General features: G+C 42.4%; 1 protein-coding gene across 1 annotated transcript in view; it reads right to left on the bottom strand.

Annotated features, from left to right (window-relative positions):
- LOC126413343 (delta-1-pyrroline-5-carboxylate synthase) overlaps positions 1-20,962 on the bottom strand; it is a 204,982-nt gene that overhangs the window by 130,352 nt on the left and 53,668 nt on the right. Inside the window, exons 4-5 of the mRNA XM_050083259.1 lie at positions 18,563-18,670; positions 10,086-10,253 (exon numbers count right to left, since the gene is read on the bottom strand). Coding sequence (XP_049939216.1) covers positions 10,086-10,253; positions 18,563-18,670 — 276 coding nt within the window. The remainder of the gene's footprint in view (positions 1-10,085; positions 10,254-18,562; positions 18,671-20,962) is intronic.

Genomic DNA, 20,962 nt, shown 5'->3' with positions numbered 1-20,962 from the left:
CACTCTGTATGTCCGATTACAGGATACGCTATGAATCCAAAAGCCAACGAAAAAATTTGGGATGTTTCTGAGGTGTATTTCCAGAGTATTTTTGTATACGGATCCGTGGTCTCCGTTGGTTCGTCAAAAAGTAATACTGCAATTATGGATTATACGGTTTTTTATCCCATTTAACTTTGTTTCTGTGAAACTTCCTTCACGAAATTGAGAAAGCCTTAACAGGTTATCACTAAAACTTATAAAACGAAACACGAAGTATTGCAACAACTCTCAGCTGCGAAAGTAGAGTAGCTTCCATTGCTGCGAGAACAGCTCAGCGCAACGTCATATTACCGCTCTTCCATTCCGTCAATGAACACATACAGTCATCTCTTCATCGGTAAACCTATCATAGTTGACGCATTAAAAAGCTAACACTGCTAGTAATGCAAATCTGAGGCAGAAACAAGCAGTACTGACTGCAAGCTTGAGGGCGAAAAATAAAGTGGGCATTATTGTTATCAGCAAGTATTACCCGACTACGATATTACTGCACTTGGCTTGCCATAGCGCTACCGGAAACACGCGGAGGCATTACAGTGAACGAGTAGAGTGGTGGCGAAGGAAAGCGCATCCTATTGTGAATGGTTTCAAGACAGTTGTGCATCGTACTATGAAATGGTTCAGTGTGTCCTTGTGAAATGTCACGATAAAAACTCACGACAAGCCGATTGAAACGCCCTCACTACCAAGCGCAATAACAATGTGGTCGACTAATTCCGTGAGTGACGCGAATAAGTTTGTTTCCTAACAAGACAAGACAATTGTCTTGTGACAGCCAGAGCGACAGCAGCAGCGAGTACTGTTTGTATAAAGCGTTTATTTTGCATTTTGTTTACGACCTTCCACTAAGGAAGGGATTCTATTTGTGTTTATCTGCTCTGCATAGTAACTAACAGTTCTTGATAAAACTTTACGTAGTTTTCGTGTTAGATTTCTTAGTGTTTTCTTGATCGTTTAGAACAGAAAGCGCCCTAAAACCGTCTTTTGTTTGTTTCGCGGCCGTTAGCCACTAGTCACCTGAATCAGCAGTTGTCTTGTGACAGCCAGAGCGACAGCACCAGCACCAGCAGCAGCGAGTACTGTTTGTATAAAGCGTTTATTTTGCATTTTGTTTACGACCTTCCACTAAGGAAGGGGTTCTATTTGTGTTTATCTGCCCTGCATAGTAACTAACAGTTCTTGATAAAACTTTACGTAGTTTTCGTGTTAGATTTCTTAGTGTTTTCTTGATCGTTTAGAACAGAAAGCGCCCTAAAACCGTCTTTTGTTTGTTTCGCGGCCGTTAGCCACTAGTCACCTGAATCAGCAGTTGTCTTGTGACAGCCAGAGCGACAGCAGCAGCGAGTACTGTTTGTATAAAGCGTTTATTTTGCATTTTGTTTACGACCTTCCACTAAGGAAGGGATTCTATTTGTGTTTATCTGCTCTGCATAGTAACTAACAGTTCTTGATAAAACTTTACGTAGTTTTCGTGTTAGATTTCTTAGTGTTTTCTTGATCGTTTAGAACAGAAAGCGCCCTAAAACCGTCTTTTGTTTGTTTCGCGGCCGTTAGCCACTAGTCACTTGAATCAGCAGTTGTCTTGTGACAGCCAGAGCGACAGCAGCAGCGAGTACTGTTTGTATAAAGCGTTTATTTTGCATTTTGTTTACGACCTTCCACTAAGGAAGGGGTTCTATTTGTGTTTATCTGCTCTGCATAGTAACTAACAGTTCTTGATAAAACTTTACGTAGTTTTCGTGTTAGATTTCTTAGTGTTTTCTTGATCGTTTAGAACAGAAAGCGCCCTAAAACCGTCTTTTGTTTGTTTCGCGGCCGTTAGCCACTAGTCACTTGAATCAGCAGTTGTCTTGTGACAGCCAGAGCGACAGCACCAGCAGCAGCGAGTACTGTTTGTATAAAGCGTTTTTGTACTTATTTGCTGCGCTTAGCTTTTAAATAGTTTTTCTGGAAAACCTAGCGTAGTTTTCGCGTCTCGTATTTCAGTGAGTGTTTCTTGATTATCAGAGTAGCTCATCAGAAGATTATCTTGGGAATTTGTCACCGTATAGAGTAGGGTAAACATAGTCATGTGTAGGGGCTGTGGTTGTTGTGAGCGGACGCAAGGAGAATTGGCCACTCTTCGGGGGCAGGTGGAGGCTTTGTCTGTTAGGCTCATCGAGCTCGAGGCGCAGGCGTCGGCTCGTAGTGGCGTTGGGGCAACTGTGGTGAGACCTATGCCTACTTCGGTGGCCTTGGAATCACATGGAACCCCTGATGTCGCTGCGTCTTCCGGCAGTGAGCATCTTACCGGTCAGCCATCACTCCAGGGTGAATGGCGGACAGTGGTGGGCTCGCGCGTGCCTGGCCGAAAGGCGAAGGTGGGATCTGGCCACGTGGCGGCTGCCTTACCCCTTTCCAACAGGTACGGGGTGCTTCCTAGTGGTGATGACATCGTTTCCGAGCCACCACAGGGTGCCTCGCCTGTTGGGCCAGTGGCCGATTCTCCGGCAAGGTCCCGACAGTCACAGAGGGCGGGCCTATTAGTTATAGGGAGCTCCAACGTTAGGCGGGTTATGGAGCCCCTCAGGAAAATAGCGGGTAGGTCGGGGAAGAATGCCAGTGTGCACTCGGTGTGCTTGCCGGGGGGTCTTGTCCGTAATGTGGAGGAGGCCCTTCCGGCAGCTATTGAACGCACTGGGTGTGACCGGCTGCAGATAGTAGCACATGTCGGAACGAATGACGCCTGCCGCTTGGGTTCTGAGGCCATCCTTGGTTCCTTCCGGCGGCTGGCTGATTTGGTGAAGACAACCAGCATCGCACGCGGAGTGCAAGCTGAGCTTAATATCTGCAGCATAGTGCCCAGAGTCGATCGCGGTCCTCTGGTTTGGAGCCGTGTGGAGGGTCTAAACCAGAGGCTCAGACGACTCTGCGACTATAATGGTTGCAAATTCATCGACCTCCGTTATTGGGTGGAGAACTGTAGGGCCCCCCTAGACAGGTCAGGCGTGCACTACACACCGGAAGCAGCTACTAGGGTAGCAGAGTACGTGTGGCGTGCACACGGGGGTTTTTTAGGTTAGAGGGACCCCCCCTTGGGCGAAACGATAAAATACCTGACGGCTTACCAGAGAGGACATTATCATCGTTGATAAAGAATGTCCGTCCTCAGAGACCAAAAACAGGAAAAGTTAACGTAATATTGGTAAACTGCAGGAGTATCCAGGGCAAGGTTCCTGAATTAGTATCTCTTATTGAAGGAAATAGTGCGCATATAGTATTAGGAACGGAAAGTTGGTTAAAACCGGAAGTGAACAGTAACGAAATCCTAGACACAGAATGGAATATATACCGCAAGGATAGGATAAACGCCAATGGTGGAGGAGTATTTATAGCAGTAAAGAATTCAATAATATCCAGTGAAGTTATTAGCGAATGCGAATGTGAAATAATCTGGGTTAAGTTAAGTATCAAAGGTGGGTCAGATATGATAGTCGGATGCTTCTATAGACCACCTGCATCAGCAACCGTAGTAGTTGAGCGCCTCAGAGAGAACCTGCAGAACGTCGTGAAGAAGTTTCGTGATCATACTATTGTAATAGGGGGAGACTTCAATCTACCAGGTATAGAATGGGATAGTCACACAATCAGAACTGGAGCCAGGGACAGAGACTCTTGTGACATTATCCTGACTGCCTTGTCCGAGAATTACTTCGAGCAGATAGTTAGAGAACCAACTCGTGAAGCTAACGTTTTAGACCTCATAGCAACAAATAGACCGGAACTTTTCGACTCCGTGAATGTAGAAGAGGGTATCAGTGATCATAAGTCAGTGGTTGCATCAATGACTACAAGTGTAATAAGAAATGCCAAGAAAGGAAGGAAAATATATTTGCTTAACAAGAGTGATAGGGCACAAATCGCAGAATATCTGAGTGACCACCATCAAACGTTCATTTCTGAGGAAGAGGATGTGGAACAAAAATGGAAAAAATTCAGAAACATCGTCCAGTACGCCTTAGATAAGTTCGTACCGACTAAGGTCCAAAGCGAGGGGAAAGATCCACCGTGGTATAACAATCATGTACGAAAGGTACTACGGAAACAAAGAAAGCTTCATCATAGGTTTAAGAGTAGTCGAATCATAGCTGATAAGGAAAAGCTGAACGAAGCGAAAAAGAGCGTAAAGAGAGCAATGAGAGAAGCATTCAACGAATTCGAACATAAAACATTGGCAAACAATCTAAACAAGAACCCTAAAAAGTTTTGGTCATATGTAAAATCGGTAAGCGGATCTAAATCCCCTATTCAGTCACTCGTTGACCACGATGGCACCGAAACAGAGGACGACCGAAGAAAGGCAGAAATACTGAATTCAGTGTTCCGAAACTGTTTCACTGCGGAAAATCGTAACACGGTCCCTGACTTCAGCCGTCGCACGGACGCCAAAATGGAAAATATTGAAATAAACGATATCGGAATTGAAAAACAACTGCTATCACTTAGTAGCGGAAAAGCATCCGGACCAGACGAGATACCCTTAAGATTCTACAGTGATTATGCTAAAGAACTTGCCCCCTTTCTATCAGCAATTTATCGTAGATCGCTGGAAGAACGTAAAGTACCTAGCGACTGGAAGAAAGCGCAGGTCGTTCCCATTTTCAAGAAGGGTCATAAATCAGATGCGAATAATTATAGGCCTATTTCGCTTACGTCAATCTGTTGTAGAATAATGGAACATGTTTTGTGTTCTCGTATTATGACGTTCTTAGATAATACAAATCTCCTTCATCATAACCAACATGGATTCCGCAAACAGAGATCATGTGAAACTCAGCTCGCCCTATTTGCCCAAGAAATCCACAGTGCCGTAGACACTGGCGAGCAGATTGATGCCGTATTCCTGGACTTCAGGAAGGCATTTGATACGGTTCCGCACTTACGTTTAGTGAAAAAAATACGAGCTTACGGAATATCGGACCAGGTTTGTGATTGGATTCAGGATTTCCTAGAAGAAAGAACACAACATGTCATTCTTAACGGTTCAAAATCTGCAGATGTAGAGGTAATTTCGGGAGTACCGCAGGGAAGCGTGATAGGACCTTTATTGTTTACAATATACATAAATGACTTAGTTGACAACATCGGTAGCTCCGTGAGGCTATTTGCAGATGACACGGTTGTCTACAAGAAAGTAGCAACATCAGAAGACTCGTTCGTACTCCAGGAGGACCTGCAGAGGATTAATGCATGGTGCGACAGCTGGCAGCTTTCCCTAAACGTAGATAAATGTAATATAATGCGCATACATAGGGGCAGAAATCCATTCCAGTACGATTATGCCATAGGTGGTAAATCATTGGAAGCGGTAACGACCGTAAAATACTTAGGAGTTACTATCCGGAGCGATCTGAAGTGGAATGATCACATAAAACAAATAGTGGGAAAAGCAGGCGCCAGGTTGAGATTCATAGGAAGAATTCTAAGAAAATGTGACTCATCGACGAAAGAAGTAGCTTACAAAACGCTTGTTCGTCCGATTCTTGAGTATTGCTCATCAGTATGGGACCCTTACCAGGTTGGATTAATAGAAGAGATAGACATGATCCAGCGAAAAGCAGCGCGATTCGTCATGGGGACATTTAGTCAGCGCGAGAGCGTTACGGAGATGCTGAACAAGCTCCAGTGGCGGACACTTCAAGAAAGGCGTTACGCAATACGGAGAGGTTTATTATCGAAATTACGAGAGAGCACATTCCGGGAAGAGATGGGCAACATATTACTACCGCCCACATATATCTCGCGTAATGATCACAACGAAAAGATCCGAGAAATTAGAGCAAATACGGAGACTTACAAGCAGTCGTTCTTTCCACGCACAATTCGTGAATGGAACAGGGAAGGGGGGGATCAGATAGTGGTACAATAAGTACCCTCCGCCACACACCGTAAGGTGGCTCGCGGAGTATAGATGTAGATGTAGACACACAACACATACCGTCGATGTTTTGCACTGCTGTGCAGATACAATTCCCTTTTCACAAGCCACTGGAAACGACAGTTTCTTTAAAACAAAATGTTCAGAAAATATTCCTGAACAATCTCAGAAATTTTGTCGGTAGTTTGGTTCACTGCATGAAGGGTGTGAAGAAACTACGTATAAAGATTGACGGAATTTTTAGAGGAGATAGAAACACATTAGCTATGTGACACATAAGCGCCCTGTTTTCTCCTCTAAAGCCGCTTGAGCCGTTTGATATCAGGTTTACACTTTGTGTCAACACTCACAGTGGTTTTGACTGCTTCATATACATCATTTGCAGCACAGTTACATGTTACTGTTAGGACGGGTATGCTTTCCTTAGTGCTAGCTGTATCCATGTCCATTCAAACGAATATTGCTTACGTCTTTTTTTTATGCCTTCTAGATGATTTCCTCAAAAAGCTGACTTAAACGATGAGAGATCTTCGTGGATATGAGATAACTGCTTTTAAGGTAGTGTTTCGTCTGTATTAGTTACCTTAGTAACATTGAACGTTAGGTGATCATGTCACTATTACAATGCTAGCATTTCAATTATTAAGCCGAGCCACAAAATGACAAGAAGGCTGTTTGCGGAGGAGCTATTGCTATCGGCTCAACCTGACGGAGAAACTTTCCACCAGCAGGGGCAAACACTTTGCGAGATAGCGGCTATCGGCGAGTTTACTTTAGATCGTCCGCCACTGGCTCCGATAAGCTCCCACTTGAGTGCCGCCGCGCTGCATGAATATTTGAACTGAACTCCCCGCTAGAGCTATTCCTGTCGCCTCATTTCGTAACGATTCAGGACCTCCTTTGGGAGAAGAACCCGCCTATGTCAACATTAATTCCCGTCTTTTTCAGTGCACTGTGGTCTTTCGAAGCTGTTACAAAAATTCGTTCAGCTATTCATATCTGTCACAGCTACTTAATGACACCGGAAGTGAATTGTATAAGTCAAGGCGCGTTAAATCTGAAAGTGTCTCAGTAAATAAGGACACTAAATGTACATTAGGTGACGGCATTAGACCCCACAGGGTTAAAAATGCTTTCTCCGGTATTCAGGCTGAACAATACTAATAATAATAATAATATTATTAATAATAATCTACATCAAGCGTTGGGACTTTTGGTCCGTTTCGTCTTTCAGATCTGGTGAGTCTATCTCTTTATTGGTCTTCCTAAATATCTTTTGCCTCTTGGTGTATATCACATTATTTTTTTAGTGATTCTGGCATCTGACATAATGTTTTGTGTTCTTTCCTTCTTAGATGAAACTGTTTATTGTGTCAATCAAGTTTTGCATATTCACTCCAGCTCTAGTGTTATTATTTCTACCTCTATCCATTAAAGTATGTGTAGCCTGGTATGAAGGAAATTTCATTTTGCATGCTTCTATTCTCTTTTTAGTAGTGTATCTCTGTCCATTTTCTTTCTCAAAGTTTTGCATATATAGGTGGTTATAATTAAAGTACAGCTACTTCATAGGTCCAGTGTGAGCAGCTAAATAAGTATATATTATAATGCGTTATTGCGGAACCGATTTACTCTGGAAAAGAATTGTTCCAATTTCGGCCACTAGGTGCAAATCTGGCGTTGTGAATGCAATAAGACGTATAGAAATATTTCCGTATGTAATTGATTAGGAAGGGGACGTGGGCATAAAAGGCCAACCAAGTGAGGAAAGTATCATTTTGATTTTATTAGTAACCGCTGCTTATACAGTTTGTTAAATACGAGCACTAGAGACGTCGACGAGATGCTTGCTGTATAGAGGCAGATTTGCACCTGGTGGCCAAATTTGGAACTAATTTTTTTCCAATACAAATCGATTCCCCTGTAACACATTGGCATATCTACCGTGTGTCGCTGCCGTATGATAATTACATACAAGCCACACTTAACTTCCGTGAGCAGCTGCACTTTAATTATAACCACCCAGTAGTTCCATCAAATAGTGGAATACGTCTAATGTATTTTACATTTTATTATTTATCCCATATGTCATGTCGCACCGTTAGTATTTAAATATATTTTCTTGCTCTATTATCTGTTTAGTATCGACTGGTATCCTGAAAACGCCACTGATTTTATCTTTATAATAGAGAGGTTCACGTTGAAATCTTTTGCTATTCTACTTACATCAAAAGCAGTTTCTTGTAGGTCATTCTCATTCTAACAAGTCCTTGGTCGTCAGCAAAAAGCAGTGTACTAACATACATATTGTTTTAAAATGTATTATTGCCTATACTCAATTTTTTGGTTACGTCGCCGATATAGGAGTATATTAGAAAGAGTGGGTGGAAGGGGACACGCTTGTCTAACTCCTTACTTTATTTCAGTCGAATTATGTCTACCACCAGCTACTTTTATTTGTATTTTGTTATTCATTTACATGTCTTGTATAGTTCTTACAAAATGAGATGGCATTCCTATGTTTCTTGAAAATTTCCACAGTTTGTTTCGATTTACTTTATCAAACGCCTCTTTGGAAGTGAGTGAAGGTAAAAAAAAGTTGGTAAATTGAATTCATGGTGTTTTTCTATCAGTTGTATCATAGCGAAATTACAGTCCGGGTACGTTCTTCTTTTGTGAAAACCATGTTGAGCATCTGATAACATAGTTTCGTGACTGGCGATAGTCGTTTATTTTTTATTTTTTTAATTGTAGCATACAATTTATGATGTGCATTTAGAAGGCTAATACCTTTGTAGTTCCCACTTCCATATCTATTTAATTTCTTATAAACAGGTTGTATCTGTACCACGCTCAGTTCATTTAGTATATAAACATAATTTCACAAAATCGAGTAGTCTAACTTATTCAGTATTTGGTGCATTTTTAACAGTTCTATATTGATTTTACCACATCCTGGAGTCTTCCTGTTCTTGCTAGAAGTTGTGTCCTGTAGTTCCTCCAGCGTTATTAAGTCTACATTGCTATCTACTTAAGCCAGAAACATCTGAGCGTCTTGCACATCTGTCCAGAGTGTTTTAAGGTATTGCCATCAATTAACTTCTGCTATTGTGCTTAGTTACAGACTGTCTTTATCTTCTTTGTTCAAATGTTTCATTATTTCGTATGATTTGTCTGGTCTCCCTCATAAATCCTGTTCAATGTTTGTGATAAATATTCCCAACTATGATTTTTAAATTTCCTGACGTCTCTTTTCAGTATATCAGTATTTTTCTTTTACAATCTAGACTCAGATCTTGATCATCTAGGGGATTTAACATTGTTAAGTAGGTATGTTTCTTATCTTCAATTAGACTATGTACTTTATCTATCCAGTATGACAGGTCCATTTTGAAAAGACTTTTTTTTCTTGTGCCAAGTGCTTCTGCTGCTGCTTTAATTATTTCTTCCTTCATGTTATTCCATTCCTAGTTATCCATTGTTAAGTTTAAACTTACATACTATCGAAGCCTTTTCTATTATAGTAACTATATGTTCTCTTCTTAAAGTAAATGTACTTTAAATGTTGTATCAGGATTATTTTGTTTCTGTTTAGAAATTACCTTCTATCTTTGAATTAGTTTTATTTCGTGAGTTACAGAAAATAGTCTGAAAAGACAAATGTATACTGTTGTGTGTTGTCTCTTCTTATTTGTTGTGTCTTCTTATTTGTTATCACACAGCCTGTAACTATGGTAGAGCCTTTAACTAAGTGGTTATATTTGTGGACCTGTTTACGCAAGAATAAGTGATCGTTATCCTTACCTCGTTATTTAATGACAATGTCTACAGTTTATATTCACTATTATTTATTACATTTTCCCATTCAGAATCTATAACATTTGCCAAGGGGGTCCACCCTTGTATTTAAATCTCCGGCTATTATCAGATAAACAGTTTTGTTTATCTCACGTAAGAAAATAACATATTTTAGATCTTCTTTTTGCCCTACTTAGTTGTATCATTGAAGCTTACATTTAATGATGATATACGTTTATTAACGCAATTACTGTCGCTTGTAGGGCTGTGCGATACTTGTGTGTCAGTGAACTAAGCATTTTTAAAAACGTGTTGACCTGTACCGTACCTTGCGGCCGTCGCCAGCCAAGTCCTCGTTGGTGGTGAACATGGGCGGCGAGACTGCGTCGTTGGTGTTGATGATGGGCACGATGTTCAGAGAGATCAGCTCCGACAACGTGCTGAACAGGTTGCGCCGAGTCTCCTCGTTGTAGAAGTCGGGCTTTGTTACGAGCACCTGCACACAAGGCACGACGCATCAGCGAAAATCATAATTAAAAATGAATACCCATAAGATACTTGCATAGAATAAGAATGAGGCTAAGACACTGAAGAAGCCAATTCAGCGATTCAGTAAGTAAAATAAAGCCTATGGAAGGAAATACAACTATATAGAAACCACAATATGAAAATAGAACAAATAATTCCATACCGATATGTGCTATTTAACAGGAAGTCAATGAAAATGATGCCATGGCAGAAATTCACCGCAGTTGTGTAAGACACGTAACAGGATGGCGCTGGAAGGAGTCATTTTAACCTTTACTTCTACGGACGACGGAAAGAGGAAAATTACATTTTTCTGCCACGTCTCGTAGCATAATGTCCTCTTAGAGAATACGACAGATAAGTAGGTACTGCAGTGAAAGAGCAGATGAAGATCCAGCACAAAATCCATGAACTTATGAAGAATATTTCGAGATTCCGTACAAACGTGGATCCCAATGCAGCTGCCTCGGTTCCTTCAGTAAGTTGCTTTTTCTAGTGAGACATGAATGCTTTCTTAGTAGACATTTAAATCAGTATGAGTTCTTCTTTACATTTAAATTTGTACGTGTTACTGAACTTTGTTTTAGAAAAGTATTGGCTTTTATAGTGCAGGCTGAGTGCGAAATCCACCGACAGAGTTTGAGAGGCTGATCATACACTCCTGGAAATGGAAAAAAGAACACATTGACACCGGTGTGTCAGACCCACCATACTTGCTCCGGACACTGCGAGAGGGCTGTACAAGCAATGATCACACGCACGGCACAGCGGACACACCAGGAACCGCGGTGTTGGCCGTCGAATGGCGCTAGCTGCGCAGCATTTGTGCACCGCCGCCGTCAGTGTCAGCCAGTTTGCCGTGGCATACGGAGCTCCATTGCAGTCTTTAACACTGGTAGCATGCCGCGACAGCGTGGACGTGAACCGTATGTGCAGTTGACGGACTTTGAGCGAGGGCGTATAGTGGGCATGCGGGAGGCCGGGTGGACGTACCGCGGAATTGCTCAACACGTGGGGCGTGAGGTCTCCACAGTACATCGATGTTGTCGCCAGTGGTCGGCGGAAGGTGCACGTGCCCGTCGACCTGGGACCGGGCCGCAGCGACGCACAGATGCACGCCAAGACCGTAGGATCCTACGCAGTGCCTTAGGGGACCGCACCGCCACTTCCCAGCAAATTAGGGACACTGTTGCTCCTGGGGTATCGGCGAGGACCATTCGCAACCGTCTCCATGAAGCTGGGCTACGGTCCCGCACACCGTTAGGCCGTCTTCCGCTCACGCCCCAACATCGTGCAGCCCGCCTCCAGTGGTGTCGCGACAGGTGTGAATGGAGGGACGAATGGAGACGTGTCGTCTTCAGCGATGAGAGTCGCTTCTGCCTTGGTGCCAATGATGGTCGTATGCGTGTTTGGCGCCGTGCAGGTGAGCGCCACAATCAGGACTGCATACGACCGAGGCACACAGGGCCAACACCCGGCATCATGGTGTGGGGAGCGATCTCCTACACTGGCCGTACACCACTGGTGATCGTCGAGGGGACACTGAATAGTGCACGGTACATCCAAACCGTCATCGAACCCATCGTTCTACCATTCCTAGACCGGCAAGGGAACTTGCTGTTCCAACAGGACAATGCACGTCCGCATGTATCCCGTGCCACCCAACGTGCTCTAGAAGGTGTTAGTCAACTACCCTGGCCAGCAAGATCTCCGGATCTGTCCCCCATTGAGCATGTTTGGGACTGGATGAAGCGTCGTCTCACGCGGTCTGCACGTCCAGCACGAACGCTGGTCCAACTGAGGCGCCAGGTGGAAATGGCATGGCAAGCCGTTCCACAGGACTACATCCAGCATCTCTACGATCGTCTCCATGGGAGAATAGCAGCCTGCATTGCTGCGAAAGGTGGATATACACTGTACTAGTGCCGACATTGTGCATGCTCTGTTGCCTGTGTCTATGTGCCTGTGGTTCTGTCAGTGTGATCATGTGATGTATCTGACCCCAGGAATGTGTCAATAAAGTTTCCCCTTCCTGGGACAATGAATTCACGGTGTTCTTATTTCAATTTCCAGGAGTGTAGTTTAAACAAGAACTTGTGTTCCCCAGCAGCTTGTCACAAAATAACACGTTCACCGTGTTATTTTAACTGCATTTATGTCTGTATCGAAAACTTGCCACACATGCTACTATTCTATTCATATTTACTTTTTTGTCCAGATATCCTCATATGAATAAATTCACAAAAGTAAACAGGCTAATAAACCGAAGTAATGATTCTGCAACCATTCAATGGAGATGAAGTGTTTTGTATTCCAAAACGCTGCAGTAACTCCGATCAACCTATAAAAACTCCTCGGTAAAGTTAGGATTCACTCTGGACATCTTACACAATAGAAGCTTTATACGGACTGGAGCAAATGAAATTGGCACGGACGAGTCGTTATAACTGGCGGAGGAAAAAAACTACAGTTACTTCCAACAGGATGAAGCAACTGCCATTACAGCCAGTCGAACCTTGGAGCACATTTACACAGTCTTCGCGCCTGGCAGAGTTTTAGAAGAGGTCAGTCTTGTCGCGGCCCTAGCTGTCCACTCAGGTCACTTGATCTGTCGATGTGCGTTTACTTTGTGTGAGGAGCTCTCAAGTCTTCGGAATATAGCAACAACCCTCGTAGTCTTCAAGAACTGCAGCAAAAAATTTCGGATGAGTCTGCAGCAATTCCAACAGTCCACATTCGATCTGCATTCAGCAGCTTGCTGATCAGGGCACAAAAGTGCCAAGAGATGAATGTTGGTCACTTTCAACATCTGCTATAGTTACGATATTGCTGTATTTCCTTTCCTCTACTATGTTTCGTTGTACCCTGGAACTCTGTTCATTGGGCCGTTTTTGCTTGCACCACCCTGAAAATCTGACAGGATAAATGAAGAACGACCTCAAATACATTACATTTAAATAAACAGCAAATTTGAAGTAATATATAATATTTCTGCATTCAAAACATCACAACGTATTTTGTCTATTACATTTCGTTAAATTTATTTGTGCTACTAGCGCTAAGTACACTGATGGAAAACACACGCAGCACCAAGAAGGAGCTGTGCGATATAAACGAAAGTAGATAGGCGTGTTTCTACATCTGAAGGATGTCTACTAAAAGTTTGAACCAGTCGCCTAGAAGTGGCGCTAGTAGCACCATTACGAGGATGAAGATCAGGTTTGGTTTTAATACACGCTGTAACTGTCATAGGCGTCAGTTACCTTTGAAAGTGGATGTGGTGAGTTGACGTTAGTCAAAAATGCTTTCAGTGCGACAAAGACACCATTATCAGCACCTCATTGTTTTGAACGAGGTCATGTAATAGGGCTATGAGAAGCTGGATGTTTCGTCTGCGATGCTGCAAAAAGATTTGGCAGGAATGTAGCCGCTGTACGTGGTGACTGGTAGCGGTGTTCCCGAGAATGTACGGTCGCAAGAAGACCGGGTTCTGGAGGGCCACGTGGCACTACCAAGAGCGAAGACCATCGTGTTCGGCGTATGTCTATGGTGCATCGTGCTGCATGTGGAGCAGCAACCTGAGCAGCAGTTGGCATCACAGTGACACAACGAACTGTTATAAATCGATTGCTTCAGGGACACCTCCGATCAAGAAGCCCTGTAGCGTGCATTCCATTGATCCCAAACCGCCACCATTTACGACTTCAGTGGTGTCAGGCGAAAGCTCATTGAAAGTCAGGGGGTAGGTCTGTTGTGTTTTTTGATGAAATCTTTTTCTGCCTATGCGCCAGTGATCGCCGTGTGTTGGTTATAAGGTGACCACTAGAGAACCTGCAATCAACCTGCCAGCGTGCTAGACACATTGGACCTACACCTGGAGTTATGGTCTGGGGTGCGATTTCATATGACAGCAGTAGCACTCCCATGGTCATTCTACGCAACCTGAATGTAAATTTGTGGGTCGTTCTTGTGATTCAACCTGTTGTACTGCCATTCACGAACAGCATTCCAGGGAGTGTTTTCCAGTAGGATAACATTCGTCCACATACCGTTGTTGGAACCCAATGTGCTCAACAATGTGCTCCGAAGAGAAGTTGAGAGGTTGAAAGGTATGGTTTGCGTTACTGGCCGCACAATTAGAATCTCGGTTCAAATGGCTCTGAGCACTATGGGACTTAACATCTGTGGTCATCAGTCCCCTAGAACTTAGAACTACTTAAACGTAACTAACCTAAGGACATCACACACATCCATGCCCGAGGCAGGATTCGAACCTGCGACCGTAGCAGCCGCGCGGTTCCGGACTGCGCGCCTAGAACCGCTAGACTAGAATCTCGGATGCGCGCCCATTTATGTTGTGTTCAAATAATTCGACTCTGAGCACAAAGCAGAGAAGAATAAAGTAACAATGAATAGTTTTGGTGAACATGTTTCCTACCAGAATAATGTAATTTGATTGTGATCATTTCTAATATGAACTGTGAAACTAGTGACTTCGTAATCGAACTTGAGCAGTTTATAGCTTTACCTACTTCCTCAGTTGTAAATAAAACAGGAAAGCTATTAGTATCCCTGATTTGGAACGCATCAAATCTTGTAGTAGAATCGAGAGCCATAGCCACATTATTAATTATGTTACAGCGTCACTTCAAGAACAGCGAACTCGCGACCTTAGCACTACAACTGCGGTGGGACAACGTCATATATACAGGTGTCAGAGTCATGAACTGTAACGGAATTTCTGTGTCCTATCTTGAAGTGACAGAACACGACTAGGCTTCTCACATGTCCTGCATTTCCACTAAAATATGAAAAAGTTACATGTCGTTCGTGGTGACACGGAGGTGGGTAAGCGAAAGAAGAATTAATGTGGGGACTGAATAGCATTTGAGAGCATGAGAACTCGATACAATCCCTCATTTACATCCACAGCATTTTCTCTCTCCCTCCCCTCCCCCAGTCACTTTTATACTTTCATACAGCTGTAATTGTCCTACGGAAAAATGGCACCAGAAACTATCTCATGAGAGGTAACACATGAGGCCGCAGGATGTCCGTGTCGTATCACTGTGCTGCTAGAGTCCCTCAGTCACTGTTAGCCATGACTTGATGTAGCCAACGCATACCATGACAGAACGACTAACACAGTCCTGACTCCCCAAAGCATTGGAAGAATAGGTCCTCTCCACAGATCACCGTCATACTTTGCCGACGATGATCATCTGGGAAGGTACAGAACCGATTCACACTGACCAAAGCGCGACACCATTCGTAAGCAATCCATGCTTACTGGTGACGCCAACACGCCAAAAGCAGCCGTTTGTGTTGAGGTGTTAACTGCAGCCTACGCGTTACTAGTCTCCCGTGGATGGTTCGGGATGACAGAGAATGTTGCAGGGAACCCACTACTTATTCTTGGATGGTAGGCGCAGGAGTGGATGGTTTACGAAGTGGTTGGTGCGCAGCACAGCGATCCTTCATTGTGGTGGTCAGACGTGGTCGATTGGGACCTTAAAGCGTAGCCAAACCGGAAAGTCCCACAAAAATGGACACTGAACGATTTAACTAGCCGGCCAAATGAAGAATCACAGTGAGAACCCTTTCGGCTGATAGCGTTGGCTCACACGGGTACGCGGAATCTCCATGTTGTTCGCAGTGATCGCTCAATGTGTTACGCTATTCAAGTCCCTTATTTGCCCTACCAGGCCTGGTAACAACACTAAACATGATGAGTATTAATGCATTCTGGCGGCCGTTATACTATAATCATTTACCCAACGTCGCTGCTGTGTACGTGTATGAAGCAGCAGTGGGATCTGACAGTGTTTTCTGTGTGCTACAGTTCTTTTGTCAGGCACTGTAGTTACAAATTGTTGAGAATGACAACTGCAGGGTGACTGGCACTAGGGGCGATATAGGGCAGAGGGAAGTGACTATTTTTGAATTCAGTTTTGAGGAGAAATGATGGCTACTCCACTTTTGTTGCTATCTGCAATATCCTCAGTGGGGAAGGACCCTCCAGTGTACATCTCTCCACAAATATATCATCTTATGAAATGTGTACCACCAGCGTCCTTTGATACGGAAAATCATTTTATTGCTACAAAAAACGTCTTTTCTGATCGCAAACATTTTACGACTATAGAGAATTTGGAGCACCTGGAGTTTCATTGTGGTTCGAAATGAAAGGTGAGGTATTGTATCTCAGTAATTTAGGTGAATACAGAAATTTTATTAATGGATTCTTCCGTGATTTCTTGGTAGAACAATTCTATATAATACGGTTGAACAACGAATAAATTGTATTTGATCTTCTTATTTTTGCTTATTTCTAACTAGTTTTCGGTTTATTGGGTCATCTTGAGGAAACAACTGACTAGCACTTGCACAGAATATTGTACACCAGACTTCTTTTTTACGTTGAAAATTGCGTTTTACTCAATGGACAAGATTAAACTCAGTAAATAATTAAACTACATAATACTACAGTCTTATGTGTTACATAGTTCTAATGGTAAAGTTAGTTAGGCCATGACATTGGTTGAGAAGCTATCACACTAAGCACTCTTCATTTATGTTGTGCACAAAAGATGTTTTTAAACGTTGTAAATTATACTTTACGGAACAGACAATATTAAACAGAATAAATAATTAAAATACACAGTACTGTATACTTTAATTACTCAGTACACAATTACATAATGTTGTACCTTTTAATTGTTTTGTTGTGTTTAATATTGTCTACTGCGTAAACGCTAAGTTACGACTTTAAAAAAGAAATTTGGTGCACATCATTCTGTGCAAGTAGACTGTATCTTTGCTTATAATGTTTGGTTACAAGAACTAGTGTCCCTTGCAGACACTAGTCGGTTGTTCCCTGAAGATGGACCGATAACCAGAAAACTCTTTAGAAATAAACAGGAGTCAGTAGAGCAAAAACACCTTACTTCTTATTTAACGTTAATAGGCATTTTAATAAACAGGCGTGATCGAAAATAATTTTCATTCATTATTTTCAAATTAAAAATTATTACTATAAAATGTACCCTACAAATATATTATCGAGCGAGGTGGTGCAGTGGGTAGCACACTAGACTCGCATTCTGCAGGACGACGGTTCAAAGACACGTCCGGGCACGATGATTTAGGTTTACTATGATTTCTCTAAATCGCTTCAGGCAAATGCTGGGACGGTTCCTTTGAAAGGGCACGACCATCTTCCTTCCCCATCTTTCCCTAATCCGACGGGACCGATGACCTCGCTGTTTGTTCCCAAATCAACCAACCAGCCAATAAGTATACTTTTTCTGGTACGTTAAGTGCATATTAAGATAATATGGTGTAATTCAGAAATTGATTTCAGGAGAAATTATTATTCTATGTTAAACATTTCATAACATATTTTCGTAAGATTTTATGTTTATATACATAGTGTAATTGTTTTCATTACATAAATGCCTACGTATTTTGCTTTTTGATACGATGGATATCCGGAAAGTAAGTTCCGATCGGTCAAGAAATGGAAAGCACTGTGAAAATCTAATAAAGCTTTGGACATATATTTTCGACAGTGTCTCTAGTATGCCTGTCGGTTATATCACTTCGCTCTTTTCAGTTCTTAGCGCATGGTGAACACATAAAGATGCGTAGAAAATAGTGTCTCCCGCAAAGTATGATGTCCTGTTGAGAGATTTAGCATGATGTTATGCAGCCATCATTACAGAACTATCATACTGTGGCTACTTTGTGATAATTCTCGGTCGCAAACTACAGGGCAATGAAAATGCTCCTGCAGCGTTTTCGACGGGAAGTGTTTGATCACCCGCACTAATCCCGTAATTGGCTCCCTGCGTGTTTCATCTCTACTCACATTAACTACTAGCTACGAAGACAATATTTTCGCACAGAGTATAGATGAGCGTAGAGAATTGTCGGGAAGCACAAACGGCTGCCTTCAGTGACGAGGGTATTGGAAAGTTGGTACAACGCTACGACAAATGTCTGAGTGGTGACTATGTAGAGCAGTGGCTGGAAGCTGTAGCTAACTGTTGCAGATAAAATATTTCTGATTTTCGAAGTAGTTTCCATTTCGCGATGGATCGGAGCTTACTTTCCGAATAGCCCTAGTATTACATACAAAACTGGGCTCTAGTGGTAACACATCTATTTCTGACTCCTACAGGCACGTGTGGTTTTTGGGGAGGATAAAGGAAAGGGGTAACGAGGCTTGGCTGCGAGCCCAGAGTAAGCGAGGTGCCGTGACATGCCGGTACTCACCTGCGCCAGCTTGACGCCGTACTGCGCGAACATGGCGTCGTACAGCGACATGAGGCCAGACTGGCCCACGGCGGCGGCGGCGCGCGGTTCCAGCAGCTTCCCCGCGTCCTGCAACATGGCCGCCGCTATCGTGATCCCCTGATCTCTCAAATTACGTAGTTACAGTCCACTAGTCCTTTCAATCAGCACACTAACTCCTTTACTTAAAAAAAGAGTTATCTGTACAAAATAACATTGTACCCAACAACAGTTCAGGTTTCATCACCTTGAAGTGAAAATGGTGGCAAGGCGCCATATCGGAAGAATCAGCTGATGGGGATGAGGCCACGAGATAGCAGTTGTTAGTATTAAGGGGGGTAGGACATGAAACGGGCGGCCTTGGAGCAGGAGAGGCACCACAGGACACTTTAATTTGCACTGTCTATACTTTTACAAATAAATTCATAAAACTTTGTCAGCATGACCAGGAAGGATTCAGGATTCACACTCATAGCAGTGGAAGTTCAAAAAACATAACAAAACAAATTTTTTTACATGTGAAATTTCATCATTTTTTTCACTTAGTATTGGCTGCATTTTTTGCTGTAGGTACACTTTTCTTCATAAGTAAGGGAGATTCTTCGATGAAATTTGCACAGCATACAAACCATACTTACAGGTGTATGAAACTCTAGAATTTCCCAAATCTGTTAGAAACTGTGCTAAAAATTTAGATAATTAACTAAAAAATTCGAGTTTTCTCTAAACATTAAGTTTAAAATGTAACAGCCCATTCATTTTTTCATAGATTAAATAAATTATAGAGTTTCACACACCTGTAAGTATGGTTTGTAAGCTGTGCAAAATTCATCGAGGAATCTCTCTTACTTATGAAGAAAAGTGTGCTTATAGCAACAAATGCAGCCGACAGTAAGTGAAAAAAATCATGAAATTTCACTTTTAAAAAATATTATTTTTTCATGTTTCTGGACTTCCACTGCTGTGGGTGTGAATCCTGAATCCTTCCTGGCCATGCTGACAAAGTTTTATGAATTTATTTGTAAAAGTATAGACAGTGGAAATTAAAATGTCCTGTGGTGCCTCTCCTTCTGGAAGTCGGCCCGTTTGACGTCCTACACCCCTTATCACCACTGTATGTGGCCACTGTCAGCATACCTATGAGGTTAGTGCATTGCCTTGGGGGGAAGACAGTCTTTCACCAAGCGGAGTAAGTGGAGTTTTCAACAATTCAAAAGTCTTCCTCTTCGTCATGTATTTCATAAATTTCCTGCTAAACAAATTAAAAACAATACACTTATCCTCTTCTAAATCCACGTTTCATGCAGTCACAGATATTTGTGTTCATCTGATGGTATATCTAGTTCTCCAGTTGTGGACCGTCACTGATTCTTCTTGCTCTTCTGTAACTGCTGAACTTACGATATTTGGTTTTCCTTTAGGTCTTTCTTCCTTGTGACCTAACTTACTTATTGCTCGACAAAGCGGCCATGGCGAGAAATTACACGGTCAAGTGAAAAAGTCCACAGCTCAAATTAGAGCTGTTTTATTAACTCTAAGGCCAAGTAAGGAAAGTGAAAGCAGAAAGTGCCTTTGCGTTCAGCCACTGCAGTTTGCTGCTAAAGTCAATATGAAGCAAAAGGAAGTGACAGCGCAGACAGAAAAATGACCCGACGTGGAAGCAAAATGTCAACATCTGGGTGTGCAAGTTGCCACAGGACGGACACAGTGTTCACTGGAAAACTAGTATCTATTCCAGAGGAGGAGCAGAAAAATACACAAAATAAGTAGCCCGTTGACCATATAGAGAAGCTTATTATTACGCCGCAAGTCTCGCGATGTTATGAACAATATAATGAAATACCTACATTGGGGAAGCTTCTAGTTTTTGTCACACAGATCTGGACTGAAGACAAGGGAAAAAATTAAGACAAAAAATTGTTTTGTCTGTAACATTTACTTCCAAAGTGTGCCAGAATATATAAGTTATTACAAGCGAACGAGATTACATATCCTCTAAAAAGGAAATCTACATTAAGTGTAAAAAAGAAAAGAAAAGAGAATTATCGGAATTAAAGTGTCCAATGGTACATTCAAACGAAACGTGGTCATATAGAGGACGAATTAACTAAAGCATGCACGGCAAACATTGCTGAAATGGGAAGCACTATTGGTGATCAGTTTTCGCAGAATGCATTGGTAGTCAGGGGCTTGTGTTGTTAGCCAATACAAAGATTGTAATAATACTTATAAATTGTATTTTTGAGCAAACATACACTTTTTAAATGGTACAATACCTATCGACATTAACAGACTAAAAGTAGGGAAAATTAGAACGTCAGCGGAAATTGTTGCAGGATTGTGGTGCGAGTCATTGATGAGTTACCTATTTTGCAAAGTATC

The sequence above is a fragment of the Schistocerca serialis genome, chromosome 1 (genome assembly GCF_023864345.2).
Source record: "Schistocerca serialis cubense isolate TAMUIC-IGC-003099 chromosome 1, iqSchSeri2.2, whole genome shotgun sequence".
Lineage (NCBI taxonomy): Eukaryota > Metazoa > Arthropoda > Insecta > Orthoptera > Acrididae > Schistocerca > Schistocerca serialis.
This window is presented reverse-complemented; position numbering and strand designations above follow the sequence as displayed.